This window comes from Petaurus breviceps, unplaced genomic scaffold, assembly GCF_028583685.1.
Source record: "Petaurus breviceps papuanus isolate PSGF00001 unplaced genomic scaffold, PetGlider_PUasm1.0 225, whole genome shotgun sequence".
In the NCBI taxonomy this organism is placed as follows: domain Eukaryota; kingdom Metazoa; phylum Chordata; class Mammalia; order Diprotodontia; family Petauridae; genus Petaurus; species Petaurus breviceps.
In genome coordinates this window covers 17,289,681-17,307,014 of record NW_027185889.1, presented here as the reverse complement: position 1 = coordinate 17,307,014, position 17,334 = coordinate 17,289,681, and the positions used below count along the sequence as shown (strand labels likewise).

The 17,334-nt window shown below is 38.4% G+C and overlaps 1 protein-coding gene across 1 annotated transcript in view; it reads right to left on the bottom strand.

Annotated features, from left to right (window-relative positions):
* CFAP54 (cilia and flagella associated protein 54) overlaps positions 1-17,334 on the bottom strand; it is a 307,374-nt gene that overhangs the window by 112,772 nt on the left and 177,268 nt on the right. The window contains exons 44-47 of the mRNA XM_069095069.1: positions 15,462-15,528; positions 10,544-10,726; positions 7,377-7,463; positions 4,212-4,334 (exon numbers count right to left, since the gene is read on the bottom strand). Of these exons, the coding sequence (XP_068951170.1) occupies positions 4,212-4,334; positions 7,377-7,463; positions 10,544-10,726; positions 15,462-15,528 (460 nt within the window). The remainder of the gene's footprint in view (positions 1-4,211; positions 4,335-7,376; positions 7,464-10,543; positions 10,727-15,461; positions 15,529-17,334) is intronic.

Genomic DNA, 17,334 nt, shown 5'->3' with positions numbered 1-17,334 from the left:
GAGAGAGAGAGAGAGAGAGAGAGAGAGAGAGAGAGAGAGAGAGAGAGGGGAGGAGGAGGAGGAGGAATAGAAGGATTCCATAATCATTTGTTCAGATATTTTTTTTAAAACTTAGGTCATTAAGAGAGGAACACAACTGAAAAAAAATCAGTTAAAACATGGTGCTACAAAATGCCCATGTTAATGTGTCTGATCCTCACATGGGCCAGTTAGCTTGATTTCATGTCATGTTCAAAAACTGGGCTTCAGATATCAACTGCCCATCACAGAAAGAAGATCATATAAGAGATAAGTGGGAGAGAGGAAATGAATCAGTAAAAAGAAATAAAAAATAAAGTTAAATAAAAAGCCCTGAAGGCTGCTAAATGGCCCACTGGATAGAGCTCTGCACTTGCAGTCAGGAAAACCTTGAGCTGAAATCGTGCCTCAGACATCAGACCCTATGACCAAATTATTTAGCATCTGCCTAACTCAGTTTCCTCTTTTTAAAAATAGAGATAATAACAGCATCTACCTCCTAGGCTTGTTGTGAGATAATATTTATATTATCTGTTTGTGAGATTATATTTATATTATTTTCTACTTCCCAAAGGAGATAATATTTAAAAAGTGCTTTGCGAAGCAAACTCCTTGCTCTCTCTTTTGTGTTTAATTTCATCCCTCTTTCTCGTTGTTCACTCCATTGGTTATAATCCTTTACAACCTGACCGTAAAGTGCTTTGCATCCCTTAAAATACTACTTATTACTCTTTTTGGTGGTAGATCAATAAATTATTTTCAAATATTAAATATAGCTTTTAATCTCTGAGAAAGGTGAGCCCAGTGAAGGATCAGATATGAAGCGAGGAGACTGATGACTGGATGAATATTGGGGGGACGTGTCTTTTGTCACGGAGAAAGGGAGGAAGCAAGTGAAGGAGACTCCTCTGAAGTAGCAATCAGAGCAGCAAGAGGGAAACCAAGACGTTATAGCACTGAGGATATCATGGTTAGCCGCGGCACAAAGATCAGATGCTGGAAGCTAAGCAAAGATACAGGAGAAAACTTTAGGTTAAACCTTCAGGAAATGGGAGAATGGCTTCAGTACAGTTCTAACTTTCAATACAGTTCTACAGATTCAATACTAGAATCAAATAAGGTTTGGAGAATAAACCAAATAATCAGCACATTCCAATATAATATGGAAAAAGGCTCTGTAAATCATCACCATCTAACTAATGCTTATTTAGGGCTTTAAGGTATAAAACCTCAATCCTATGAGATGTGTTTTGCAAGTTTTATGAGTCCAATTTTACAGATAAGGAAACTGAGTCTCAGAGAAGTGAAGTGATTTGCCCAGGTCACACTGAGTGGTAGTGCCTGGAGAGGAATCCAGACCTTAGGACTTCAGTTCCAGGGCTCTTTTCACCACAACTCAACTGTGACCTAACCATTTCCATGGACCTACAAATGTGCATTGGTCCCATCCATATTTTTGTTTCTTTCTGTGATTCCCCACCCCACCCCCAGCTCATCATTCTAGTGGGCTACACTCTTCCTGCTACTTCCCAAAGCACTGAGCAATGAAATAAAACACAAATTTACTCATGGCAAAAGCAGCCAGGAGTCCAGATTATTGTGAAAACCAAAGCAAAAGGAAATGCAAAGAGGCAAGATACATTCATTTTCTTGGAGCTCCACTGTGATTTAATTTAGACCTAGGTACAAGAACCATTCTTCATTTCTGGGGCCACTTTAAGCACTCAATTCAATTCCTGAGAACAGAATAAAGAAAGCTAGGCAAAATTATCTCTGAATGGACATAAAATTTGAAATAAATTGGAAAAAGTGGGAGGAATATTTTCCTTAGAAAAAAAATGAAGAAATTAGGGATGAGAAGAGAACATACATTTCTTATTCTTTAGTAATATCAGTCAAAACAATCAAAACAAGAAATTAGGAGAGTTTAACTTTTGATGAAGGTCACTCTCTTTAAAAGAAGATTCTTAACATTCCCCAAACCTAGGTACATATTCATAATGAAACATCTCATTGTTGTTATAATAAATAAAATGGTAAAATAACAAGGCCACTAGGAATTTGATTTAATTATTTTAAACACTTCCTCTAAATTGTGGTAGCAAGAAAAGTACTGTGCTCCCATGAATATGCTGACTACAGAGAATCCTGGGAAGATTTATATGAACTGATGCAAAGTGAAGTAAGAAGAACCATTAAAACACTACACACAGTGACTACGTTTACCATGTAAACGTAAAGAATGACGGCTACAAGATAATCAAAGCAAAATGCTGTAAAATTAGAATGGCTAAGCTTAGCCCCAAAGAAGAGGTATGAGAATGGATTTCCCTTCCTTCTTTATGGGCGTAAGAAACTGTGAATATGGAACACACAATGCTGGAGTTTTTTTGTTGTTTTGTTTTGTTTTTTCCTATGTCTCTCTGTTTTGGAGGGGGGATTTGTTTTTGCTAAATGATTTTGTCCCTTTTTTTTTTTTACTCTATATAATAAAGGCTGACTCTCAAAGGGGAAGGAAAGTGGGATTCATTGGGAAATGAGTATGACAAAAAAATCAATAACTACCTATCCACATCCAGTGAAAGAATTATAGAGTGTGAATGCAGATTAAAGCATACTATTTTCTCTCTCTTTTTGTTTTGTTTTATTTTGTTTCTTATTTCTCATGGTTCATTACATTGGTTATAATTCTTCTTTACAACATGATTAATGTGAAAATATGTTTACTATGCAAGTATATGTAGAGCCTATATCAGCTTGCACGCCATCTTGGGGAAGGGGAGAAAATTTAACTCTCAAAAGCTTGTGGAACTGAATGTTGTAAATTAAAAATAAATAAATTTTCAAAAAAAAATCAATAACTATCAATGCACATTTAATCAAAGAAAAATCAACATCTTTTTTGTCTACATTGTCTACACTTCTCCACCAGCCACTTCCTGACAGCAGGCACCAAACCCTGTCTACTGTGACACCTCACTGCTCCTGTACTACATGTTGCCAAAAATACTTAGAACTAAAAAGATGAGTCACTGCCAATAGGCAGAATGGTATAGTGAACAGAGTTATCCTAGGAGTGAGAAAAACTCAGATTGAAGTCCCATATCTGACACATACTGGCTATGTGACCTTGACCAAGTCAAGTAACTCTGAGCTCCTCTCTCAAACTAAGTGGCAGAGAAAATGCCAACCTGCATTGGTAGGAGTTCCTTATATCAATGAGCTCATAGGCCTAGTCCTTCCCCCTATCCTTTGCTGGTCCCTCGACAAAGATCTCACATTTAAAGTACCTACAGATGGAATTCTTAGCACTCCTTGGCCACATCACTATCAGCACTTTGCAAGGGAAAAGTAGATGGAGAAGACTGATGAGGGCTACTTTTTGGGGGTTCACAGGTTTCAAAGGCTAAAGAATTCATAACCTAGGGGCCAATGCAATGGTGATGAGTCCATCTATGGTCATCTGGGTTGGTCCTCAGACAGTGTGATTGACATCATCTATCACACCAAGGCTGTCTTGGAAGCCTTTCCAGACAAGTAGGACCCATGAGAACTTGTTTTCCATTAGTGCCACCATAAATAACCCAAATAAACCCATGTTTCAAGGAGGCATTGTAGCAGCAGGACCTTGTAGAGTAACTGATAATTATGTAAATAGTCAGAATAAGCACACAAATTTGGCTCAGGCAGTATGCAGAAGGCTACAAGAAGCCGCCATGACTAATTTTCTTCAAATGAGTCAAACTGATGAAAATCAGATTACTGATGACTTTAAATGTTCCTCGTGTGGCTCTTAAGCATGCACTGCTTTCCCCACCTTGTTTTTCTAATTCTTTGTTTTTGCAGTGGTCAGTCAGCCAGAGGCTGCAGATGCCATGATGCATTCAATGCAACATCAATATGTGTTTCCAGTGGCGGGGCTGCCATTACATAGGAACCTGCCATAACTCTGAGAGTCTACAAGGCCACTGTGGGTCAAATCATATCACCCAAATAACACTATGCCCCAGACAGGATGATCTAATGCCTAATACAAGTAGGCTGTTAGTGTTGTTTCCCCTAATCCCCATCTTATAAAGGGTCTACTGACCCTTCAGCATCACAAGGACAATTTGATGATGACTTTCCTTAGGTTTTAGAAGAAAAGGCTTTAAATGTAAAAATATGGCTTTGATTTAGCCTTGGTGACTTACCTTAGGTTTCAAGAAAATTTTGGAGCCTGAAGGGGTGGCATTGAGGGTGCCTTTTCCAGGACAAAGATTAGCTATTTCATTATAAGCTTCAGAAAGGAGTCCTAAGTCAATAAGGATTTCTATCTTTAAACAAAAGAAAAGAAAAAAATTAGTCTTTGGATCTCATCACATTAAGCTAGAGTGTGAGAAATGGGATCAAATCCCTCTAAACTCAGGATTATCCTGATTAACACTGATAATCACAGAAAAAAAAATAAAATAAGATATGTGCTGGCAGTGGAGGGAGAAAAAGGAAGAGAAGAAGAAGAAAGTGAGAGACAGAGATGCAAACCAACGGACCAGTGGACTAAACAGCCAACCAAAGTTTGGTGTCCTGGAAAAGTAGCTAGAGTTGGAATCAAAAGGTCAGTGTTTGAATTCTAATTCTAATGATGCAAATTCTGAGAACCTACTTAAAATCTCCAAGTTTCTGTATCTGACCAAAAAAAAAAAGATAATAATATCAGCCCACTGTACCCCATGGATTGCTTGGGAGGATCAAATGATGCATATATAGGAGTGCTCTGAAAACCATGCCTCAGAAGTTGTACCATCATTATTGTCAATACCTATGTGTCATACAGAAAGGCTTACTTCCTGCAATATCAGTGGGGTACCTCTCATGCTACCATGCATTGTAATTTATCCTCTGTATTTGTCCTCTTATTTTTCAACCCTCAAAGGCACATTAAAGTCACATCTGACACTTCTTTGCAACCCGAAAACCCAAGCAAGGGGTATTTCACAGAGCACTCACATAATAAATGACTGAGGAGGAGGAGAACGATGGCCCAGAAGAAGACTTATCTAATGATCAACTGTGGAAGACTTGGCTGATCAAGACAATGATCCAAGACAATTCCAAAGGTGCCATGATGAAAAATGCTATCCTTCTCCAGAGAGAGAAGCAATGAACTCTAAATGCAGAATGAAGCATACTGTTTTTACTTTATGTTTCCTCTGATGTTTTTTTGAATGCATGTTTTCTTTTGCAACATGGCTAATATGTAAATGTATTCGGCATGATTTTGCAATATAGTGCTTGCCTTCTCATAGGGTGGGGGAAGGGTGGGAGAGAGAAAGAGAATTTGGAACTCAAAATTTTTAAAAACTAATGTTAAAATTTTTAATGTAATTGAGAAATATTTAATGAAATAGATAAAAAAAAACTTTAAAGAATCAACTAAAAATTTTGATTATTGTAAGAAGCCCATCTAGAAATCCAAAGTCTATTAACACTATCAAGAAAGTATATGATTTTGTATTATTTTAGTTTTAGTGTTTAAGTCTGTTTTTTTCTTTTCTTATTTTGTATTTAAATTTTTTTTAATTTACAAATTAAAAATATGTCTAGGACTAAATATTCAAATACGATGCCTTGATTCCATGCTCTATTTGAATTATATAGATAGATAAAATATAGATAAAACAAGACATTATCTAAGCCCTTTTCAGCTGGCAGCATAGAATTGAGGATTGACAACTGGAATCTGAACTGGAAAAATATGAGTCTAAATCTCAAATATTTACTCTCTCTGTGACTCAAAGTAAGTCGTATAACTTTTTTTTAGCCTGTTCTGTCATTTGTTAAAATGTTGAAAATTCATATCTATTATAATAACAGAACCCACTGAAAAGAGTTGTTCTGAAGATCAAATAAATTGAGGCATTTAAGTGGCATAGTGGATCTGGAGTCAGGAAGAAGTTCAAATCTAGCTTCAGACACTTCCTATCTGTGTGATCCTGGCCTAGTCACTTAATTTTTGTTTATCTTTGTTTCCTTATCTGTAAAATGGGGACAATAACAGCACTTAGCTACCCAGGATGTTGTCTGGATAAAATGGGATATTTGTAAAGGGCTTTGTAAGGGAGTCAGGAAGTCTAGAGATTTGCTTTTCCTGAACAAAACTAAGTCATTATTAAAGCTTCACCATCAATTTCAATAATACCTTAGATTGTTATATAAATGTTATTATTATTATTAACTGTTGTTATGTTGTTGCTGTTATTGTTGTCTAGTAGTTTTCAGTTCTCTACACGACCCCATTTGGGGTTTTCTTGGCAAAGATACTGGAGTGGTTTTCCATTTTATAGGTGAGGAAATTGAGGCAAGCAGGATGAAGTGATTTGCCCAGGGTTACACAGCTAGTAAATGTCTGAAGCTGGATTTGTACTCAGGTCTTCCTGACTTCAGAATCAGCACTCTATTCACCATGCCACCTAGCTGCCCTGTTATTATGTAAAGAGATTAATAAAACCTAAGGAGCTATATAAATGAGCCAAGTAATATTTTCCCATGCTTTAGTTAAAATAATGCGAAATGTAATGTTAGTCCTCCTTAAATTATATACCAAGGACTGTTAAAAAAATTTTAACTTTTATTTTTTTTTGTTATTGTGAGTTTCAAGCTGTCTCCCTCCTTCCAATCTTTCTTCCTTGCACTAGAGATGGCCACTGTTAGACAAGATTTATGAATATGTAAAACCATACTGGGCATACTTCTATTTATCCGTTCTTCCTCTGGTGCTGGACAGCATCTTTCTTCATGGGTCCTTCTGTAGTTGATTTCAATATTTATAATGCTCAGAATAGCTTAGTTGTTCACAGTTATTCTTTCAACAATATTGCTGTTACTGTAAACAATGATCTTTTGGTTTTGCTCACTTCATTCTTTATTATTTCATGCAAGTCTTTCCATGTTTTTCTAAAACCAACCTGCTCATCATTCCTTACAGCACAGTAGTATTTCATCACAATCCTCTAATACCATAACTTGTTTAGCAACTCCCTAATTGATGGACATCCCCTAAATTTCAGTTCTTTGCCACCATAAAAAGAGGTGCTATAAATATTTTAGAACACATAGGTAGGTTCTTTTCCTTTTCCCCTGAATACCTTAAAAAAGAGATAAAAATACCTTAAAATAGTGGTATAGCTAGGCCAAAGGGTATACACTTATTAATATCTCTTTGGGCACAATTCCAGATTGCTCTCCAAGACAGTCGGATCAGTTTGGAATGTTAAGATTAAATTAATTTATGACAATAATCTAAAATGAGCAACAAATTTGTTATTGAAGAATAACATAAAATCTATTGAATGTCTTAAAAGCCAATATGCCATTACCTTAAGAATCTTTGCATCTATGTATTTACATACATCTTGGCAAACTTCTGAGACAAAATATTGGTACAGTGAAAGGAGCGGCAGAATCTACAGAAAAGAGGGAAAAAATTGGTATTTCAGACATATATTTCATAAATATCTGAGAGATACTTTCCCATTTAAGGAAAATATTAATATTGAAATGGTGAGTAGCAATCAGCTTTCCCTCTTCAGTAACTGTGATGTCTGCCGTTTCTGAAAAAGGTTGAATCAGCTAGGCACACACTTACCAAGACCTGTAGGAAGGAATGTGAGCCCTTCCAAAGAGTCCACACTAAATAGCACAGGTTTCCTCTTTGATAGCTAAAAGACAACCTACCTCAGAACCCCAAGGCTCTGAGGAAGTGAAAAGAGGAACTGAAGAGATGTACTTTTTCTAAACAAAATTAAGTCATTATTTCAGCTTCACCATCTACTTCTGTGTCACCACCGATTTAAAGGGCTCAGGAAATGAGATGACTTGAAACAAGAATTTAAATGGTTATAGGTCTCAGAGTACTATGCTCAGCATCTGAACAACAAGGGATTTGGCCTAAATGACCTCTAAGGTCCTGACCTTGGAGCTCTGAGGAAAACAGGAAAGAAATGTGAGGCTGGTCATGCCAGAAACAAATGTTGAGATGGCAGCATCTTCTTCCTTTGATTTTGCCTCAAAACCACAACTCCAAGGGAGGGTGTGATGTTTGTCTGTCAACCTCCTTTTAGGCCCTGGTTCCATGTCCTGTATTTTATCCAAAGTAAAGAAATGTGAGCATTAAATAGAAAAATAGGTCTCTGGTCTTTCCATGTCTGTTAGTACTGGTTAGTTAGGTCTGTTAGCTCTAGTTCTGCTGACCTAGTATGAGAATTATCTAGCTTTCTTTGTTTCTTCTTCCTCAGGACACTTTGAAAAACAAAATAAAATTGTCATAGGAGGCAGCTAGGTGGCACAGTGGATAGAACACTGGCCCTGAAATCAGGTGGACCTGAGATGAAATCCAGCCTCAGACACTTATTAGCTTTGTGACCCTGAGCAAGTCACTTAACCCCAGTAGCCAAAAAAAAAAACAAAAAACCCTAAACCCCAAAACAAACAAAAATTATCATAGCAAGGCAGTATCTAACTGTAGAAAGAAAACTGGGTTTGGAGAGAATGGGTCTGGGTTCAAATTCTGGCTGTTACTTATTACTTGTGTTACCCTGAGCAAGTCACATAAAGTCTTTGGATCTCACTGCCCTCATTTATAAATGGAGGAGGTTGGACTAGAGGGTCTCAGGACTCTCTTTCCCTTTAAATCTATGATCCCATGATTTGGCTTCATGAATCTTTGGCAATAGCTGCCTCTCTGTAGCTGACAACAGTATTGTTTTGTTTTGTTTTTGTGTTTAAAAAAAAACAACTAAAATCTCCCTGTAGATGATCAGGAACTTATTTGGAACCTAAGGTAATACAAGTTTTGAAATAATTGTGGACAATGGCACCATTGGTCTCCATGGTAACCATCAGGAAGATATAAAAATGTCTGGTATTTTTTTTTCTCTCCAAGATCCATTTTGACGCAGCCCTCTCAATTTCTCATGCATCTGAGAAAAGCGTCAGCTTTGCTTTTGAAATGAGTAAAAATGTCTCCAAAATGAACATGCATTGATAACCAAAAGGAGTCCAATTAAAAAAATTCAACCAAGGAATAGTCATGTCCGGAAAGAAGCAAAGAAATCCAGACAGTTAAAAAATAGTGCCTCCTGAAACAGTGGGGCAAAGAAAATTATTGCTGTTATTAATGATGATGATGATGATGATGATGGAGATTACTTGATTACTTTCTAAGAGCTCCCAATGGAGCAAACAGGAAAAGTCCTGGTACTTTTTTCTGTTTTGATGTCAGAAATGACTTAGTCATTCAATGTGCCTTTATCTAACTACTCACCATATTTGTGCTGTCATTATATCACTGGAACCTGGGGCTCTAAAAAGGGCCTGAATCAGAAGCTACCAGGGAGCCACTGTAGAATCAGCAATAATAACTAGCATTTAAATAGAGTTTTTACAAATAGGATCTCGTTTGGTCCTCACAACAACCCTGGGATACGATCAGGTCTCTTACTGTCCCCACTTTTACAGGTGAGGACACTGAGGTAGACTTGAGGAAAGTGATTTGCCCAGGACCAGACAGGAGAAGAGTGAGGGGCATAATCTATAGGAAAGTAGTCAAAGGTGAAGATCTAGGAGAAAGTGGGCGTGGAAGCCAGAGTAATAAAAAGAGGAAAGAATACAAATTAGGAAAGATGAAACAGGGCAAGGGAGGAAGATGAGTGAGTTAGTCAGCAAGGATTAGTACTAAGGGATGCAGTAAAAAAGGAAACTGTAGTACACAAGTACAAATAATCCTGATAGTGACCAAAAAAGTGGGGAGGGGCTTCCTAAAAAGCTTGCTCTACAGGAAGAGAATAAGGAAGCACATCTGTGTGACTGACCCTCAGCTGGAGTCCTAAGATGTGTAAGGTACCTTGAGAGCACCAAAAGTCTTGGATCAAGCTTTAGTTTGTCTTCCTCTGCCCCCACCCCTCCACACTCAGAACCAGATGAGTTGTGACTTTGATGTAGGCCTCTCTGGGACACAAATAAATGTTCTCATTATGCGTCACAGTCAGCAATCTCTAGCCCACTTGGGTGCTCATTAGGTGGTGGAACAGCCAAATGATGCAAATGATGAAACTGTGGCACTCAGCTCCCCCACCAAGCACTTGTAAGGCTGGATGGGCCACTGATTCAGAAGGAATAAAGAGGGGGGGCCTCTCTGTGCATGGGCTTTGTGTGCAAAAGTCTCTATGCCTGAGCTCTGTGATGCTGCTTTAATCACAGAAGGACTAACATTAGGACAGTAGGAAAAATCAGATAGAAGCGGGCTGGCAAAGACTTGTTCTCTATTCGGTGAGAAAATAGTTTGTACAAGAATATTAATACCTTTAGATACAGACTAACTTAAAAGGGCACATGGGGATCTCCATTTCATAATACTCAAAAGGCTACACAAAAGAAACTGGCCAAAGGGGATTCCAGAAAGGTTATATGAGAGACTTATGAATGAGTGAGAAGTGGCAAAACTGCCATAATATGTTGTTGTCTTAAAATTTTATACTTGACTTACGATGAGATTGTGGCTGACGGAATGGAGCTCATAACAGAGGTAAAGCAGGCTGCTGAGGACAACGGTCACGTCCGCTCTGTGTCGGTCACAGAAGAGGTCCAGGCCTGGCATGAGCTGGCCAATTTCATACTGGGCATACTCGTGGTCATGTCTGGGATGTATTAGAGAGGTTCTAAGTAGAGCCTGGAAAGGAAAAAAGAGAGAGAAAATTAAACAGCTATCAAAGGACACCAGTAAAATCAAAGTAGTGTGTGTGTGTGTGTGTGTGTGTGTGTGTGTGTGTGTATCATGGACAGAGATGATTTTCTAATGAGAGCACCCACTATTTCTGCACCCTCACTAAGGACCATGTAGTCCTGAGGTTCTAAGGCATCACTGATGGCAGGAAGTGTCATCACTTAACCTGGCCAGAAAGCCATGGAGGTCACCAAAAAACATTGTGACCAACACTCCCTGTCTCATTAGGCAGAAGAAGAAAGTCATGGCTGTGAAAGTCCTCTGACAAGACTTCACATGTTCAGGGACTCCCTGGTATTTTTTAAAACTTTTAAGAAGTTTGTTTTTAAGAAGTCAGGGTAGTATGGTGGACACATTGTTTGTCCTTCAAGTCAAGTTCAGATCCAGCCTCAGGCACTGGCCAGCCTTATGACTCTGGGCAAGTCACTTCATTATCTCTCAGCCTCATTTCCTTCATCTGTAAAATGGGGAGAATAGCACCTTCTTCATAAGATTGCTGCAATAATCAATTTAGGTAACTATGCAAGTCTTTATAATGCTACTTTATAAGTTTTAGAGTACTGCATGAAGTTTAGTTATTAGTAACTATTTAATGGTGTTATTATGAAAGTATAGGTCTTGCAAATATATATTTATTGTGTGAGTGTGTGTGTATGTGTGTGTGTGTGTGTGTGTGTGTGTGTGTGTATGAGCAACTAGGTGGCACAATGGATAGAGTGCTGGGGCTTGGAGTCTGGAAGACTCCTCCTTCCAGAGTCTAAATCTGGCCTCAGACACTTATGAATTGTGGGACCCTAAGCAAGTCACCTCACTCTGTTTGCCTCAGTTTCCTCATTTGTAAAATCAACCAGAGAAGGAAATGGCAAACCACTCTAGTATCTTTGCTAAGAAAACCCCAAATGGGGTCATGAAGGATCAGATACAACTAAAAACAACTGAACAACAGTGTGTATAATATATGTGTGTATATTATGTGTGTATATTTGCATGAATGTTGTTCCTGCTGTGAAAGCATCATACAATTCTTTTAACAGGTGCTTCAGAAGAGAGATCTAAGTATATTTCAAGGACCAATCAGAAGACTACAAGCTTGTGTCTCATTCTGTAACAAGATGCTACTTCAAGATTTTATTTCATTGATATGTTTTTAAAATCCTAAAGAGAACTAACCAATTTTTTAAAATGCCCTAATAATCAATCATGATTTTAGTTAGAAGTTTTTATTAATAGATTGATTTTTGTTGTTGTTGTTGAGTTGTTTCAGTCATGTCTGACTCTTCATGACCCCATTTGGGTTTTTCTTGGCAAAGATACTGAAGTGATTTGCCATTTCCTTCTCCAGCTCATTTAATAGATGAGGAAACGGAGGCAAACCTGGTTAAGTGACTTGCCCAGAATCACACAGCTAAGGCCAGATTTGAACTCAGAAAGATTCCAAGCTCAATGCTCTATCCACTACACCACGTGGCTGCACCAGTAACTTTATATGTATATTCTATCAAAAGTCAGATATCAAATTTTACAATTTTCTAAAAGGAGTAATTTCATGTCCAAGATCAAACTCCCTGTGCTCAAGAAACAAGGAAGGTGAAAGAGTAAAAAAGGATGAGAAAAGCAGATGAAGCGAGTGAGGAGTCCAGGGAAGCTTGTCATTCCCAAAGCAGCCTCCATCTCTCCCCCTCTTCCCCTCTGAAGCATTGGGAGGAGGCATATGACCCGCCAGAGACTGAACAAGCTGGCCCTGTATTCGGAAATGCTTCCCCCAGAGAGCTGCCTCATCCAGGCTTCACGGAATCAGCCTCTTCAGATACATCAAGCAAGCAGATTCATTCTTCAGAGTAAACAAAGCAAAGGCCCATGGCTACATCTCTAGGTAAAAACAAAAGAACCCACAACCTTTTTTTTCATTCAGATAAAAGCCTTTTTTGTCAGCAAAATCAAGGTATCAAAAAACTAAGGAGGGAAAAGCATTCCACATAGGGATAGTCCAACTGGTTTCTTCTTTTCTTTACATGAGGTAGTCCAGGTCACTGAGGCAGTCCAACTTTTTTTTTTTTTTTGGAGATGAAGTTGTCCATGGCTACTGAAGCAATTGGCTCAAGGACTACAGGATGGATGCCGGCAAGAAGGATATTTTGACAACATGAACACAAAAAATAATCCTGATCAGGACCAGAAAAAAGGAAAGGGGAACTGTCTGATGAGATCAATGTAGATGTTCAAGGAATTCTTCTGATACCCCTTCTAACACTGAGATTCTATCAAAGAGCTCCAAAATCCAGTATATAGTTTCCAGGGGCCCCTGAACAAAGTCCACTTCCCTAAATAGGCAGATTTAAAAACCTTAAATTTTAAGTTGCACTAAGACTTTTACCACAGTCTTTTTTCCCCCTTGATTAATTTTCAAAGGGTTTCAGCCTGTTCTTTCAAATCCTACTTCCCAACTTAATATACAGTAATTTAAAGTGACAACCTGTTTCCTATCATTTTTCAATTTGGGAATATTAAACCTGCTAATATCAGTGAAACCCTAGTTCTAATTTTTCAAGAGAAGAAATTTAAAAACAATTTCCCTATTCTTTTTTTATTGTGAACGTAAAAATGATCAAACCCCATTTCAATAAACAAATAATTTTTCAAAAGACTATAGCATAAATTTGATACTACAGGAGAGTTTATTTTTAAGTATATATGTGTGCATATAATCTATATCAAATTGCTTACCATCTCAGGGGAGGGAGAGGGGTAGGGAAAGGATGAACAGAGAGAATATGGGAGTCAAATTTTTAAAAAGTGAATGCTAAAAATTGTATTTACATGTAATCCAGGAAAAATAAAATATCATTCGAAAAAGTCTGTGTGTGTGTGTATGTAAGTAATGGAACTGCTGTATTTGTTAAGAGTTCCTTATTTACTTTTTTCTTTTCTTCACGTTAAAAAAAAAATCTTGAACTCACTGATACACACCTGCCATTAAGCTAAGTAAATCCAGTATTTCACCATGGCAGGTAGGGACCTGGCCCTGAACTCCCCAGTGGAGGGCCACTCTGAAACCACTTTAGGTCTCACAACAGACACTGTTCTCCTTTGAGCACTAGCCAAAGTTCAAAGAGATTGCTTAGCATCTGAACATGGCCTTTGGGGCTGGAAGAGTCATAGAGAAGTTATCTAAACCTAAATCTCCCATTTTGTAAAGGAGAAAATCAAGGCCCCAAGAGAACATGGAAGAGTCAGGACAGACCTTGGGTCCCCAAAGGCCCTGCCTAGGCCACTTTCATTTCATCTATACTTCTTCCTATTTTCCTTTTGATACTTATATGGAGTAGTGATGGCAACAGCATGGTTACTTGCTCTTCTGACACAGATTTTCATCCCTCCATGTCTTTTCCTTCTGTGTAATTGCTGTTCATAGCTTTTCATGGATCCTCCAGAGAAGACCAACGATGGAGGTGCTCAGCTGTGCTCAGCATGATGGAGACTTCTTTCAGGCCCATTTAAGGATGATGTCTCACCCTTCCATTCTCACCACACCATTACACCATTGATAATGGCAGCTCGTTGTCAGAAAAATCTTTCAGCAAACTCCTGCATACCACAGAACTCAGCTTTCTGCTTTTTGTTACTAACAGTGCACAAGCATTTATTCAGTGCTCACCCTATGCTATGCATTAGGCACACAGTACAGGCACACAAGTTTGGTCAGGACTGACAGTCATATTCCTGTCTGATTCGTAGGCCACCATGGCCATAAAGGCCATCACTTAGCAGCCTCTTCACATGTAGCCAGGTTGGCCCCTGGATACCAGGCCTACTACCTGCCACTAAGCCCACACTGGTAGAATGAGCCTATGTCGTCACTTAGCTGGTAAAGCCTTCAAAAGTCCAGGATCACCTCCATGACAACAAGACATTTGTGGAGGCCTCTCTTCATAAATACTTAATATTTTCTGTGTATTCTTAAGGATAGCTATGAGGCTTGGTGGATAGAGCATGGGGCCTGGAGTCAGGAAGATCTGAGTTCAAATCTGAACTCAGAAGCTAGCTGCATATGCTTGACCAGGTCACTTAACCCTGTTTGCCACAGTTTCCACATCTGTAATGACAAAATAACCATCCACCCTATTAGTGAGTCCCTCCTTAGGAGGCACATTTGCCACCCTTTGACTTTCTCAGGCTTCTTGGTATGGATGGAGGTGCTGAGAGTGAATCCAAAAGAAGCTGAACAGAAAGGTTGACCAGTACAGTGAATATGAACTCCTTATAGCTGATCCTTTTCACACAATGACTTTCCCCATTGTGGTTTCAATATATTATGGGTTGGCATAACAAATTAAATGAGAATTTTGGGGGAGTTTTACAGAAGCCACAGATGACAAGTAATGGCCAGCAGATGACACAGAGTCTATGGCCCGATATTTGGCCCACATTTACAAGAAGTTACTGTAAATTCCCCATAAAAGAAAGAAGAAAAAAAAATCAGACTTTCTCTCTGGCATGAAGGGAGGGCCAAAGTGTTTTACATGGATTTTCCAAATTGTGGGAGCATCATATCCCTAACCCCACAATGTAGAAGAGATAACTATTTCTAATCACAGCTTCCTCCTTCCTCTCACACACAATGTGTAGGCAAATGGATGTGTTAAGCAATTAAAAGGTTGTTATTATGTAAAATTATAGTTACCTTAAAAAAATATGAAGAGAAAATGCAGCATTCAGTTCGTTCACTGATATTTGATGTCAAAATGTATCTGAAAACAAAATTACAACAGAGAAATTATTTGAATGGCAAGCAATTTTTCTTTTTAAAAAAACATCTATTTTTAGTTTTCAACATTTACTTCCATAAGCTTTTGACTTTTAAATTTCCTCCCCTTCCTTTTTTCCCCTCCCACCTCCCAAGAGAGCATGTAATCTGATATAAGCTCTACATATACATTCATATTGAATTTATTTTCACATTAGTCATGTTGTAAAGAAGAATTAGAACCAATGGGGGGAACCACAAGAAAGAAGAAATAAAACAAAACAACAACAACAAAAAAGAGACCAAATAGTATGTTTTGATGTACATTCATAGACATTCTTTCTCTGGATGTGGATAGCACTTTCCATCATAAGTCCGTCGGAGTTGTCTTAGACCCTTGCATTGCTAAGAAGACATAAGTCTATCAAAGTTAGTTATTGCACATTGTGGCTGTTACTGTGTACAACGTTCTCCTGGTTCTGCTCACTGCACTTTGCATCAGTTCATAGAAGTCTTTCCAGGTTTTTCTGAAGTCCATCTGTTCATCCCTTCTTTGGATGGCACAATAGTATTCCATTATAGTCATATACCACAGCTTATTCAGCCATTCTCCAACTGATGAGCACCCTCTCAATTTCCAATTCTTGACCACCACAAAAAGAGCTGCCAGAAATATTTTTATACATGTGGGTGGCAAGTAATTTTTCAAGAATATGCTGGAAAGACCATCTAATTACAAAGGACAGCTAAGTGGTACAGTGGATAGAATATTGGGCTTGGAATCAGTAAAACTCATCTTCTGGAGCTCAAATTCAGCCTCAGACATTTACTAGCTCTGTGATTCTAGGCAAGTCACTTAACCCTGTTTGCCTTAGTTTCCTCATCTGTAAAATGAGGTGGAGAAGGAAATGGCAAAGCACTCTAGTATCTCTCCCAAGAAAGTGATCCCAAAATTAGATCAAGAAAGGTTGAACACAACTGAAACAAGAACAGATATAATTACAGTAGTATTCGTATACACTAAGTACTTTACTAACTCTCTGACAGATGAAATTAAGTAGTTTTATTGAATAACAAATTACTGTGCTCTGTTTATTCCCAAAGAACTCAAAAGGTGGGATTATTTGCCCTTCCTCTACAGAAGAGAGTCATTTTCTTCCCTTACCTACTTTGATACTGGGGAGAGGAAGGAAAAGATCATAGATTAAGCACCTACTATGTGTCAGGCACTGTGCTAAGTACTTTTTAATTTTACAAACAGTATCTCACTTGATCTTCACAACAACCCTTGGAGGTTGTTGTTGTTGTGTTGTTCGGTTGTGTCTGACTGAAGTTTTAACTCTACTCAGGAGGCAATAGGGAGCCACTGAAGAATTTTAAGCAGAGGAGTAATACAAGCAGATATATACTTAAGAATATTTTTCTGCCCATGGAATGAAGGAAAGATTAGAGAGGGGTAGGGGTGGGGTGGGATGGGAGGAGCAGAGTAAAGGCAGTAAGTGCATCAGAAGAAAAATAGTGAGAACAGAAAAGAGAACTCTAGAACTGTTCTGATATGAAAGAGGGGAGACAGGGAGACAGAGAGACAGAGACAAAGAGATAGAGTCAGAGAGAGAAGAAGGGAGGGAGGAAAGAGATAGACAGAGAAAGAGAGAGACCAAGACACAGAGACAGAGGCAGAGACAGAGAGAGAGAGAGACAGACAGACAGACAGACAGACAAAGGTAAAGAGACAGATAGAAAAAGAGACAGAGATAGAAAAAGGGACAGAGAGAGAGAGAGAGAGAGAGAGAGAGAGAGAGAGAGAGAG